At 39.9% G+C, this 14,243-nt stretch overlaps 1 protein-coding gene across 4 annotated transcripts in view; it reads left to right on the forward strand.

Moving 5' to 3' along the window:
- STXBP6 (syntaxin binding protein 6) overlaps positions 1-13,977 on the forward strand; it is a 339,398-nt gene extending 325,421 nt beyond the window's left edge. For all 4 annotated transcript variants that reach the window (XM_078151411.1, XM_021004286.2, XM_021004287.2 and 1 more), the window contains 2 exons: positions 1,660-1,817; positions 9,302-13,977. In XM_078151411.1, the coding sequence (XP_078007537.1) occupies positions 1,660-1,817; positions 9,302-9,325 (182 nt within the window). In that variant the 3' untranslated portion in view covers positions 9,326-13,977. The remainder of the gene's footprint in view (positions 1-1,659; positions 1,818-9,301) is intronic.
- Positions 13,978-14,243: the final 266 nt, after the last annotated feature.

Raw genomic sequence — 14,243 nt, forward strand, 5'->3', positions numbered from 1 at the left:
CTTTCTCTAATACATCCTCCATGTAGCCACTAAAGTTATTTCCCTAAAGCACAGATCCAAACATGTCACCCCTCCCCCAACCCCACTCAATAAATTTTACTGTCTCTGTTTGGCATTCAAAGCCCCTCCTACCTTTCCAATCTTCTTACACTTTATTCCCCACCATGTACTCTTTGATCCAGGCATGCTGGCCTCCTAGCTATATCATAAAGGAAATACTCCAACTCTCTACCCTAAGCAATCCCTCTAGCTTTCTCCCTGCCTGGAATGTTCTTCCTCCCCTGCTCCTCTTATAACCTTCCCTCTGTTAATTCTAGGACCTTCCTTCTGTTAATTACTTTTAGTGCCTTTCCTCTGTTACTTATTACTTCCTGCTTATCCTGAATATGGCTTGTTCTGTATATATTTGCAAGTTGTCTCCTTGTTAGACTGTAAACTCCTTGAGGGCAGGGACAGTCTTTTGCCTGTTTTTTGTATCCCTAACACTTAGCACAGTATCTGACACATAGTAGGTGCTTAATAAAATGTTTGTTGATTTTTTTTTTAAGGATGTAACTTTTTAACTATTAGAGCTATCTAAAAGTGAAGTAGGCTGCCTCAAGGAGTACTGATTTCCCCATCACTAGAAGTTATAGGATCACAGACTTAGAATTTGAAGTGATTTTAGAGGCTACTGAGTCTCACTCCCTCATTTAACAGATGAGTAAACTGAAGCACAGAGAGGTTAAATGACTTGCCCAAGTCACATAACTAGTATCTGAAGTAATATTTGATTTCAGAGGTGTTCAAGTGGAGGTTAGATAACCTTTTTTTTTTTTTGAGATAGAATGTATGTTTGAGTAGGGATTGGACTAACTAACCTCAATGGTCTCTTTCAGTTCTAGAATTCTATAAATACCATAATGGTTGATATGTAGTTCTTTATTTCCTCTGATTATGGTTGACCCATTCAGCTGAAGATAAGTAGAGTGAATTTATATTTACAGCTATCTTTTTTTTTTGTCACTGGTTATATACACCTACTCAATGTTGTTTAACTTTATATTACAGGTTCTTGTGTTCAAATTGTCATCCCTTGGATTCTTTTCTTCCTCTACTCCCATCCCCAAAATGGAATGCCCTCTGGCAGGCCAACCGGAATGGAGGCGTCTAATGTCTCACACCTCAAGGTTCAGGAGATAGGCTTCAGTATTTACCAATTTCTGCCACTGCATGAATTTCCTTCCTGGGAATAAGAAGTAATGTTATTCTTTTCAGGCTCCTAGGAACAATTAATTAGTACTCCTGAATCTTGAAAATGTCAGGGCCCATCCTAATGTGCCTGATTTATTGCTAAAGCATAGCTTCCCAACTGGAAGGGCATGGTCCGTTACTTGTTTCTTAAGCAAGTTTATGATGTTATATATAAGAAACAATGTGGTGTCATAGATAAACTTTGGACTTAAACCCAGGAGACAGTGCATTTGAATCCTGGTGCCACTCGTTGGCTATGTGACCTCAATCAAGTCATTTAATTTGAAGAAGTTCAGTTTCCTCAACTGGGAAATGGTACTTACCTCCATAAGATGTGAGGAAAGCATGTTGAGAACTTTAAATTACTCTGTCATTGTGAGTCATAAGTCATCATCATCATTATTTATGGTTATTTGTCTGCTTCAGGAAACAGCATACTTCATTCAGCAGCAGACAGTGTAACGAGTGCAGTGCAGAAGGCCAGCCAGGCCTTGAATGAGCGTGGGGAAAGGTTAGGTCGAGCAGAAGAAAAGACAGAAGAAATGAAGAACAGTGCCCAGCAGTTTGCCGAAACTGCCCACAAGGTAAGATGCAGGGCAAGGGAACTTGGCTTTGGCCTCCTGGTTATTTCCAAGGAGACTCTGAGTCATGAGTAAACTGTGTTATAGAAACTCTACTATGCCAAGAGCCTGCCCCTGAGTATTTGTTACATACCATGAAAATGTGCAAAACAAAACTTTTTCCATCCTTTGTATAATAAATCAGACATGTGTTGTTTAGATTTTATTTGTATCAATAAATGCTTAGCTTGGAATAAGGGGAAATAGCTCTTCCTCTGTCTCTGGGCTTCTTAAACTTTTTTCCACTCGTGACCCCTACTCAGCACTTCATAAACTGTGGGTTTCAACCCCACAAGGGATCCACACAGGAACATTCTTTTGACCCTCCCCAGAGATTTGGGGCTAAAGGTATGTCAAAGGATGGGATAATGCTCTATAGATCTGCTCAAAAAGGACTTCCTCCCCTACCCCCCAACCCTTATATTGGCTCACACTTGAAAGAAGCCATGGGTACTTGTCTTTTTATTTACTGTCTCTTTTCCTTCCTGAGAAGCATTTTGTGGGTTCTCATCTCTGTGCTCTGCTATGCATAAAACAAGCCCTAGAAAAAAAGTGGTCTTGATATTACATCACTCAGGAAGGGGCCCAGCTATTCCTGGTGCTTTATTGCTGGAACCTAAGCTGTAGCTTGGCTGTTACAATCCTGCCTGCCAAGATCTGTTTCTACTTTTGTAAACCAAAATGTGCCAGGATACCTCCATATACTAAGAACAGTCGTTTTTAAAATAGAAAGACTGAGTATTTCTTTGCAACCAGCTATCTCAGGTAAGGTTTTAGGGATAGAGACTAGACCTGAAATTTCATTAAGATAAAGAACTCCCACATTGGGAAACTCTCTCTACCAATGGAGGCAAAAAAGTTAAATGACAGCATAGGAAGAAAGGAGTCTGTATTTCAGTAGGTCAAGTAGGTGTGTTGAAATTCTGATTGAAGAGAAAGACTGATCTAGCTAATGAATAGAACTTGATTTGTCAAGGGCTTTCAGGTAAACAGATCAGCAAACATTAATCACCTACTACATGGAAGGCGCTGGAAGAAGAGCCAAGTTTCCCTAAGACATGGAGAACAGAGTCTAGAAAGGTCTGTTGCTCATGTTGTTTAGTCATTTAAGTTGTGTCCAACTCTTTGTGAGCCTGTTCAAGGCTTTCTTGGCAGAGATACTGGCATGGTTTTGCCATTTCTTTCTCTAGCTCGTTTTACAGATGAGGAAACTGAGGCAAATAGAGTTAAGTGAGTTGGCCAGGGTCACACAGCTAGCGAGTATCTGAGATTGGATTGGAACTCACACCTTCCTAACTGCAGGCTCGGTGCTCTATACACTGTACCACCTGACTGCCTCTATTGCTCATAACTTTGACTAATATACTAGGCTTGAGATCTGGCCTTTGTGATCAGATCTCACTGAGATCTGAGCACTGAGTGTAGAGGTAATGGTCTGGGATTTAAAACCTGGCTCTGCCAAGGGGAAGATTTAAGAAATAAGAGAGAAACTGTAAACTACACATAAAAAGGCTTTGGGGACCATTCTCCTAAAAATTCTGTTTAGAATCTGATGCTGGTGAAGCCTTTCTGTAGTTGCTGAAGTTTCTCTGGAGTATTCCAGCCTTCCTTTTCTGCAGCATGTTTTCAAAGGCTTGGGGTTTGGGAGAAGGGAAAGGAACAAGCACATTTTACAGTTGAGGAAACTGAGGCACAGAAAAATTAAGTTACTTGCCAGAATCATACCATTAATAAGTGTTGGAGGCCAGATTTGAACTCACATATTTTTGACTTCTAACCCAGTTCTTTATCCACTGTCCCACCCAACTGCAATGTGGCATATTCTCCATTGAATCGCATCCCAGATTGTGCTGGAACCAGCTCTTACTGGCTATGGAGAGCTGGTTGTTAAATTTTCAGTGAGAGCTTATTTACATTGTGGAAGTCAGCAAATATTAGGGGCAGCTAAGTGGCTCAGAGAAATAGAGCACTGGGCCTAGTTTCAGGAAGACCTGAGTTCAGATCCAACTTAAGATACTTACTAGCTGTGATCACTTTAACCCCCATCTACCTCAGTTTCTCCATCTGTAAAATGGGGATAATTATATCACCTACCTCCCAATTAAATGAGCTCACTGTAAGGCGTTTAACACAGTGCCTGACACATAGTAAGCATTATATAAATGTTAGCTATTATTATTTATTGTTAAATCAGGGCTTGAGTTTTGTTGATTGTCTAGACTTCAGAAAGAGATGGAAAAATGCAAATAATGACAATTAAACTTAAAAGTGTTTCTTGCATACATTTTCCTCCAAAGAACCATTTGTCAGACATTCACTGGCATACTGCTGGTTGTATCCTTCTGTCCTTATTGCACATTTGAAGGGGCTAGTCGAACAGCAGCCAGTCCTACTGCAGATATGAGACCTGTATCAGTAGGCAACTGGATAGCAGAGATTCTTTGATTCCATTTTATTTGTATCACCAGTGCCTGGCACAGTTCTTGGTACATAGCGGTGCTCAATAACTGCTCATTGATTGATTAGTTCAAAGGCACATCCTCATAGGAGAAGATTAGAGCTAGGAGGGCCATTGGACTTGATCTGGGGCTAGAGAAGTGAAGGTACTTGTCCAAGGTCATACAAGTGGTCAGTGGTAAAACCAGAATTTGCACCCTTCACTTGACTGAATCCATCACCCCTTTTCTTGTACCACAGTGCCTGAAAGTTGAGACAGTCTAGTCTCCCCAAGCTCTTCTTGCCCTTACTTTCCCTAGGTCATGGTTGGTGCAGAAGCAAATGATGAAATTCAAAAGCCTAACTTCATAGCTTAGTTTTGCTTAATCGTAACTGAAGTGATTTCAAAGGGAAGGAAAACAGGAATGGGAGAAAGTTTAAAGTGTTGGGGGAAGGAGAGAGATTTAGAGGGAGAGAGCTGACTTTCCTTTCTGTGAAGTCTTATAAAGGCAGTGACCTACTAGATTTCTCTTTCTATCAGGAACAAAACAACAGGTTAAGGACTGATAAGACTTGAGTGAGAGACCTTAATAAAACAGACCAAAATGCATAGAGACTGAAACTAGCAGGAACCTGATTGTGTGCTCCCCAGACTGGCTTAATGGAGCCTTTTCTATGCAACAAGCCTATGATTATCTGTGACTCTCTGACTATACAGCCACATGCCATAGGATTTTCAACTTGCAAGAGACCTTAGAGATTATTTCAACCCCCACATTTTGCAGATCAGAAAACTGAGGCTAAGAGAAGGAATGGTTTTTTGGGATTATTTTTATGATTCTTAATTAATTAACTAATTAATTCCTGCTGTATTTTACCTACTCTGTTACTGCTGATGATCCTAGTGTGAGATTTCAACATGCTTTAGGAAAGGCTGCTGATGGTTAGAAATTCTGGGGGTCAGGGGGGAATGGATAGGGTATAGTGGTGAGGATTTTGTCAATTTAAACCTGCCTGCCAAACTCAAAAGCGAAGTGACAGGATGAGGTCAGTACTCCCTAAAAACAACAGTCCACAGAACATGGTTAAATACCTGTCAGAAGAGAAATTGACATGACTCCAAAGGACCATGAGATCTCTGGTTTGAATTAATGGAGTCATTGGTATTAGCCAAAATTAGTTGCTTTATATGTTCTAGAGGGGGGAATGTTTTGTTCTTTGCAAAGTGTAGGGGAGAGGGAGTGTGTGTGGGGTGTGTGTGTGTGTGTGTGTGTGTGTGTGTGTGTGTGTGTGTGTGTGTATGTAAAAGCAAGCAGACAAGAGAGAGAGAACATTCCAAAGCCAAGATCACAGCTTTTTAAAATTAGTATGTTTGCTTACGAATCATCCCAGCATTGGAAATGTTCCCTAATAAGCAGACTTACCTCCAAGGAGATGGAATGCCTATCTTCCCAAGGAATGAGATTCCTAAATTCTGAGGTACAGCAGCCAGCGTGAGCTGGCTGGGATGATGTCCTTCACTAGCCCTGTGACAGTTCCCCTGGGACTAGTTCCACGTGAAGGTTTAGAGGAGATGTCACTCCTGCCTTCCACCCCCACTCCATTCTTGGCTGGGTTGACTCATACTGGGTAGGTTGTATTTACAAATACCCTAAACTGCACACTCTGAGCAGAGGACAGAAATTTCATCTGATAGGTACCTAGCACTTGAGTTTAATTGGAACGCTGTTCTCTCCCATCCCATCCCATCCTCGCCCTTCCCACCACCTCCCCAAACTCTAGCAGTACAGTGATGTTATACAAGTATATTTCAAGGAATATGCTTTAACACCTACAGGGAATTTCTCAGACACCAAGAGCCTTCCAGGCATGTTAATGAATGGATTCTCATACATGATATCCTTATGGTTGTCTCCTGTAGAAGGGGTGGAGAATGAAGTTATCTCTTCCCCCTACCTTTCAGCCCTTCCCCACCCCCAGTTTCATAGTCTGATTTGAGGAAGCACAGTTCCTTCCTGAACTAAGAGTTTGGCATAACTCCAAACAGTAGAACCACTCAGGCAGGGATTCTCACTTTTCCTTTGCCCTGAAAATCACCAAGTTGAAAAGTATGCAATGCCTCTGGGAGCCTCTCTCAGTAAGAGTAGTGAGTCAGCAGTTGTGGCGTTAATAGTATTTTAAGAATCCTCCTTGAAGGAGAAAGGATGGTTTCGAGATCTACTCTATCCAATGTGCCAACGCATTGCTAGGTAAGAAGGGCAGAGGGTATTTAGTGGAAACATCCTAAACACCTGAGTGCATGTCCCATCTTTGCCTCTGGGTAGTTTTAGGGTAGTTCAGGAGAGTTTAGGTAGTTCCTGGGCAAGTTACTTCAGCCTCTCTGCTTCAGTTTCCTCTTCTGTCAGATGAGAATTGCATCTTGTAATACTTGCATTGCCAACATCATAGGAATGGTTATGAGGAAAGAGGTTTGCAAACTACAAAACACTGGGTAAATATAAACTGCTGTTAGTGCTATATGGCTAAGTGAAAAAGGAATCATGGTCCGTATGTCTACCTCTGTGCTAAAGTCAGCTGCTCTCAAAGACTTATGCTAGTCTGGACCCTGCCTTACATTGGCCCAATAATCCATAGAATGTTAGACCTGGAACACCAAGGATTGCTTCATCTAGCCTCATTCATTTTAGGGACAAGAAAACTGAGGCCCAGGGGGCTTAATGACTTGAACAGGGTCACACAGCTGAAGAGAGACAGAACCATAGCTGAGATATAAGTCCTCCTTATTTCCAGTGCATGTTCTTTTCTTTATGCAATGTTGCTCTCCATGTTCTATTTCTCCCCAACTTGTTAGGGAGAAGGGCCTAGCAAGAGCTAATTTTCTAAACCTAACATTAAAGAAATCCCAGTTCACATGTAACATTGACACAATTTGGCTTCTTACAAAATTTCCTGTGGAAACTGGCTTTCTGCTGTGGTTTTAATCACCCAGTTAGCCAAACCCCTGCCTGCCTTGGTGTTTCCCTTAACTTGAAGCTGTGGTTCCTGCTTAGTTTCACACTAGACGCATAAAATTATTACCTACAGGGGACTGAGTTCTTATCCTTAGAATAGAGGGCTTCTAATGATGAGAAGTAAACAGGAAGGGTGAGTTATCTCTTCACCATAGAGAAATGCCAGTGTGGAAATTCCACCAGTTCAGATGCCACTAATCAAAAACTTAGTAAATAAGCCCTATAGTTGCTTGAAACACAGAGAAAGTAAGTAATTTGCTGGGGTCCACATAGCCAGCAAATACCAGAGGCAAGATTTGAACCCAGGTGTTTCAGACTCTAAGCCTGGCATTCTGTCAACAATGCTCCATTATTCATAACCATAATAATAATAATAATAATGATAATAATAGGAACTGACATTTATAGAGAACTTTAAAGTTTTAAAGCACTTTATATACCTTTTCTTATGTTGTCCTTATAACCGGCCTAAAAGTAAGTATGAGGTATATTCATTATCTCTATTTTTGGATGAAGAAACCAAAGTTCAGAGAGGTTGTGACTCACCCATGACCGCACAACTAATAAGTGTTCGAGGCAAGATTCAATACCAGGTCTTTCTCAACTCCAAGTCCAACAGTCTTTTCTACTCCATCAATCAGCCCTGTGATAGCAATTTCTCACAAGGAATTCTAAGCCAACTTCTTCTGCTTTCCTGTTCATAGCATTGCATTGACTCATTGGGGAGGGACATGGCTCCTGAGACACAGTCAGATTGAATCTGTATCCTGTGCCCAAATCCAGTTTCCCTAAATGCATAGCCTTGAGGCCCAGCTAAGTTTGGGAAACTATTGACTAACAGGGTGGCATTTGGTACTCCCATTTGTAGAGATCCGATGTTTCAATAGACTGCATTTCTTAAATACCACTGGAAGCAGAAATCAAGGTCTGGCTTCCAGCTATTGTTCAGCCTTTGTCAATAGCACGGTTTAACTATCAAATGTATTGCACTAGCTTTCGTGATCTCATTAAACTGAGAATTAATGGATTAATTAGTGAAAGGTATATAGGCTCCTCTTCCTTTCCCCTTTCTTTGTTCATCCTTAGTATTTTATAACAAGCCAGTGAAGGTTCAAATTTAAGGCTCTTCAGTTCAACGAGCATCTTTTGAGTACCTACAATGTGCTGGACATTGTGCTCCGTATTAGGATTACAAAGACAAAAATGAAACAATGCCTACCCTCAAGGACCTTAGGTTTTGCTAGAAAAAAACATATACCCAGAGAAGTAGATACAAAATAAATACCAAGAAATTTTAACCTGGTGGAGGGCTGGGGGTGGAGAGGAGTGGGAAAGCAACCACCGATTAGAGGAATCAAGAATCTTGCAGGAGGTGATACCAGAACCAAGCCTTGAATGGAATTAGGTATCTCAAAAGGCCAAGTTGAGGAGAGAGAGCATTCCAAGAAGGGAATTAGGTTAGGGACTGTCAATTAGAGACAATATTCAATAGACTGGGTTTGCTAGAGCATAACATGCATGAGGGGGAATCATGTGAAATCAATTTGGAAAGAGTATGGAGCCAGATGGTGAAGAGATTCTCAATTTCCAACAAGTTAGGACGCTTGAGCTCTAATACTGTCTCTTTCATGAATACATCATATTACCTTGAACAAATCATTTAATCTATGCATTAGTTTTGTCTTTGTCTTAGATGTGTGGATACTATCCCCTTACCCTAACTTCCTTCCCTGCAGTTCCTTAGAAGGCATGATAAGAGATGAGAAAGCCCACTTGGACTTTGTGGATGAAAGGTGCCATTGAATCACTAAGAAGTATTGTAAGCAGTAAAAATACTATGCATTAACTTATCCAGAAAGATTGAGTTCAGGAAACATTCCTGAGAAAGATGTCATTGTGGACAGAGATATCAAGTATTCTGCTACCCCTCTCTTTTCCCATTGAAATGACAAAGATTTTCATTCCCCTTTTTCCTCTTTCTCTTTCTCTCTCTCCCCCCAGCTTGCCATGAAGCATAAGTGCTGAAGTACTTACTGCCTGTCCTGATGACCCTCCCAAGAGAAATGGAAAAGATTGGTTCAGCAGTTTTTACAAGAATTCCAAAATTCCACCTGCTTCTTGTTGCCAATTCATTGGAAATTGGTTTGTGTTCTTTTCAGACATTAGTACTAGGGGGGAGGGGAAAGATGTTGTGTTTTTACATTTCTGTAGTGACCTTAAGAAATGCTGCACTATCTTCAATTTGGGGGTAGGGGTATTTTTTTTTTGGTATTTCTTCCCAAAAATAAATCAGATGTTTTGTTTTTTAAGTGAGAAAATTGGACCAAATAACTTGAACACGGTGAAAACTGGCAAAAACTGTTTTTTTCCCTGATATGAAACAGGAAGACATTTTAATTTGGCTACATCAAATGTTATTGTTTCTGTATGAAAATAAAATTCAAAGAGTGATTAATTTTTTTCCTCATTTTTGTAGCTAGTGTTAGTAGAATCAGAAAGCTAAAATTCTGTATCCTGGGACATTAAAAGTCTCTATTATGGAAAACAACTGGATTATCAAGGGAAACAGCCTTCTTAGATTTTGCTCTTTGCCTAGCTACCTTTTGCATGAGCCATCACCAGCATTCCAAAAAGCAAAACAGTTGCAGATAAGATTCTGCTTTCTGTGTTGCAGGTTCAATGTTTCTGCTACTTATTTCCAGAATGATCTCTTTTTTTTTTTTACTTTACTGTGAAAAATATAAATGTGAAGTTACAGTCTTAAGAAAAAATTTCATTTATAATTGAGTAGTTTCCCTGTACTAGGTACAGGGAAAGTAGTTATGATGACACATGATTCCTTTGCCCTCTAGTAGCTGGTGGGGAAGATTGGGTTGAGTAGGGATGAGAACTTGTGGTGGGGGAACTCCCTTACCAACCCATCTGTGACTTAGCAGATAAGAAATAAGAAACTGCCTGAAGCAAAGGGATTAAATGACTTGCCTCAATAAAGGTCAGGAGGAAGAGATTTGAAGCTAAATTCTTCTTTGCTCCCAAGTCCAGCCCTTCATCCACTGCCCCATTACAATCTAGTGGGAGAGATTAGAACAAACATGAATTAGCACAGATGTGGCACTGTGTGATAAGCCATAAGAGTGATACAACCAAAGTACCATTTCTGAGGTGAGAGAGATCACTTTTGTTTGAGGGAACAAGAAAACACTTTGTGAAATAGAAAGCCACCTTTTTCACCTTCTGAAGAAAACTTTAGCAGTTAGGGTCATTTCTAAAGCATGTGTTATCATAAAAGAGCTTCTAGCAGCCTTCTAGGTGAAAGCTTTTAGGTTACAGCAACATTGTTCCTCAAAAGTCAGTTCTCAAGCATTTAGCGATGGGCATTTATTATGGTATGGGCCTGATGGTGTCTGTCCCATACTTAAGGGGCAGCATTTTCCTATTTAGACAGGAACTTGGGCTACATATGCCACAGTGGACTAAGTGTCCAAGTACTGCAAGAAGTCTTCAAACAAAGGTCAGACACCACATGGTGGTAATAGTATAGAGGGGAAATCTTGATAAAGTATGGATTTGACTTGATGGTTTCTGAGGTCCCTCTGAATTCTTACATGCTATGATTCTGAGTCGCAGTAATTTGAGAGTTAGTGACCATTTTGCCTTTTTTTTTTGTCATTGTCCCTTATTTGGTTTTGTTTTGCCCTGGACTTGTTGGTTTCATTAATATAAAGAGCTTCCAGCAAAAAAAAAACCTCCTCAGCTGATGCAAAGTACCGCCTGTTCCAGTCTTAGACAATTGCCTGGGACATAAGAGGTTAAATGACTAGTCCAGGGTCACGCAGCCAGTATGTGTCACAGGCAGAACTTGAACCTTAGTCTTCCTGGTTTCTAAACTTGGCTTTCTGTCTACCATGCCAGGCTGCCTCACAAATGTGGTGGTTGTTCTAAGAAAGGGCCTGAATTTGATCAAGAATCAACTGGTTCTGGGGCAGCTAGGTGGTGCCACTGCATCAGCCCTAGAGTGAGGAGGACCTGAGTTTAAATCCTACCTCAGATGCTTGCTAGCTTTGTGACCCTGGACAAGTTACTTAACCCATTTGCCTCAAAAAAAACCCCAAAAAATGCTCCAGATAAAAATCTGTACAAATAAGAAGGGGAAAAAAAAGTTACATTGATATCCTTTTCTCTCTTTCAGTGAAACTGTCTATTTTAGAGAGATTATCATAGTGTCCTAGGGCATTCTCAGTGCCATATCCATATTGATTTTATTTTTACTTTTTTTGCTATTTATTTCATGTAGTTTAAATTATAGGGATTTTGACAAACCACTTCTTATAACCATTACAACCTTCCCTAAGATGGTATCAGGCCATGTAGGCATGATGCCTTTCCATTACAATGGATTTTATTCACACTCCTCCTTAAAGCTTAGACTTTGGAAGTAGTAAAGATTTTTTTTTTCCACCAAGAATTAAAATGCTAAGTACAGGAATGAAGACTGCTCTTCTCCATGAGAATCTGCTGCCCAGCATATCCCAGGCTTGTTTGCCTTCACAGGCCTCTCATTGCAATGCATTGATTTTTAAAATGCTTGATTCCTCTAAACCCCATTCCTTCCTCCTTCCCATTGAGCCCAGGGTTAGTATAGTCCAAGGGTGTATGGTGTAGAGTCCAAGTAACTTTTCATGTTGCAGAATAAGGAGACACTGCATTATTAATGTCCATTTAAGCAGCTGACGTGTCCTGATAAAGCAGTTCCAGGGACACAGTAAATTGTAGTTATTGGAAAAGAGATCTCTTTAGCAATGCTGGCATGTCAGAAAGGAGACAGAATGTATTTGAGATGAATTTTTGAATCCTCTTAGGGAGACAACCCAGTTAAAGACATCTCCATACAAAAGATAGTTAGTAAGCTATTTTTAACAGCATTTTGTACTATTTTCCTTTGGCGACCCTGGGAACTTAAAGAACTGAGTAATCTGACATCTAGCAAGCAAAGTTGGAGGACTTTAAAGTTGCTAGACATAGATGCCATATGTTATAGCAGATAGTTTTGCAAAACCTCATTGTATAGGCTATTAGCAGAGTTATTAGGAGTCTTGAAAAATATTTTGCCCCTAGTATTTTATCTTTGGCTGTTCAGCTTTGTCAGAAAAGAACACAATAGATCTTTCTGCTTACTAGGTTTGTTTTTTTTAATTGTATACTTTCTAGGAAAATACTTTTAAAACAAAACCAATGAGGACAGAAAGGGAAGGAGGGAGGGAGGGAAGGAGGAGGATAGAGAGAGAGAAAGAGGGAGAGACAGACAGACAGACAGACTCTACCTGTGACAACCTTCCCAATCATTCATTCTGCAAGACTTATTAAGTGCCTACTATGTGTCAGGCACTGTCCTAGGTGCTGGAGATAAATAAAATGGCGTTTGGGGCCACTAAAATATGGGCCTGGGGGGAGGAGGAATATGCAATTATATACAATATATGTGTGTCCATGTATATGTATTTGCAAATTGGATTCTGGCAACCTAATAGCCACTTAGCTAGCATATAAAGTTGAAGGGGAAAAAGGGCAAATAGAAAGACACAGATCAATTAAACTTTAGGGGAATCTGTTTGCTACAAGCCAGACAACAGTACATGTTATTTGGTGAAGCCACCTTAGAAAGACACATTGTGAGATTCCTTCCAGGTCAAATAAAGAATAGTTAGTCTTCTTAAATGAAAGTCTGAATTGCCTTCCCTCCATTCCCCTTAATGCCTGTTAATAGTTATGAATGGAGACTCCCTATTGAAAGTGGTCTTGTTTAAAAGAAAGCCCAGCCCAACTCTTTTCTAGCTTCTAACACCAATTTGCTTAACTACTTAATGTGCCCACGTGTTACATGTTGCCAGTCCTATTAGCATAGCTATACCTGCTCTACTTCCTAGGGCTGTTATGGAAAATCACATGAGAATGTGTGAAATACTTTGAGCTCTTCTAGAGAAGGTGTTTCAGTACAAAGCATTCATGTATTACTCATGACCTAAGGCCAAGAGCTTAAAGAGACTTGAATAGTTTGGGACCAATTCAATTCACTGAGAAGATTTTTAACTTGTGATTGTTTCATTCCCGCTACTCTATACATTTATGTATGTCATATTTCTGATGAAACTCTTCAACTGTACCAACAACCAAACATCCTAAAGACAAACTTCTAGTATGATAGCTTCTTCTTGGTACTTAGCTGTAGCCTCTTTTACTAGTATTATTAGATATTTATGTACAGAAAGTATACAGTTATTCAGGTTAATGTTTCACATTAAAGAATGTATTTGTAAAATGTAACAAGATCAGTAGTTAACTTTTTTTAAGCTCTGCAAAGAATAAAAAAGATTATGTGTTAGATTTTAAAGCTAACATGAAATCTGTCTTAACACTACTTTTGTGGCTTGCAAAGGTCACACATTCATGTGAAAGTATTAGCAGAATGTCCTAAACAAGTAATCATAAAGGTAGGTTTTTGCTCTAATTTGCCAAATTGTAACATTGCCAATAAATATCTGTTGCATAGTAACTAATTCCTCAAGAAATTCTCCAGGACGTCAAACATAATTTTGTTTTCTTTAGAGAAGAGCTCAACTTGATCTGTGGATTCGTCATTGCAAACACCAATGTTGTCATTAAATATTTTAATTCTGTGATGCAAGCTTGTTTCTCTGAGTTATTGGGTGATGGTCTTTGGTTCATGATGAAACAACCAGCAGTCATGGTTACCACTTGGGCAGTAGACCATAGAATACACAGGTTTCCTCAATCAGTTGTGATGAGAAATTTGAAATTGCAGGAGAGAAAAGATCCCTACCTGCCATACTTTAAAAAAAAAAAAGAAACATACTAGTATTTTAGTCCCACAAGGCTTCCGAATGCCTGCTTTTCTTTTAAATGAAATATTTGAGCCGATTCATTG

Source organism: Phascolarctos cinereus, unplaced genomic scaffold, assembly GCF_003287225.1.
Source record: "Phascolarctos cinereus isolate Bilbo 61053 unplaced genomic scaffold, phaCin_HiC Scaffold_3;HRSCAF=262, whole genome shotgun sequence".
Lineage (NCBI taxonomy): Eukaryota > Metazoa > Chordata > Mammalia > Diprotodontia > Phascolarctidae > Phascolarctos > Phascolarctos cinereus.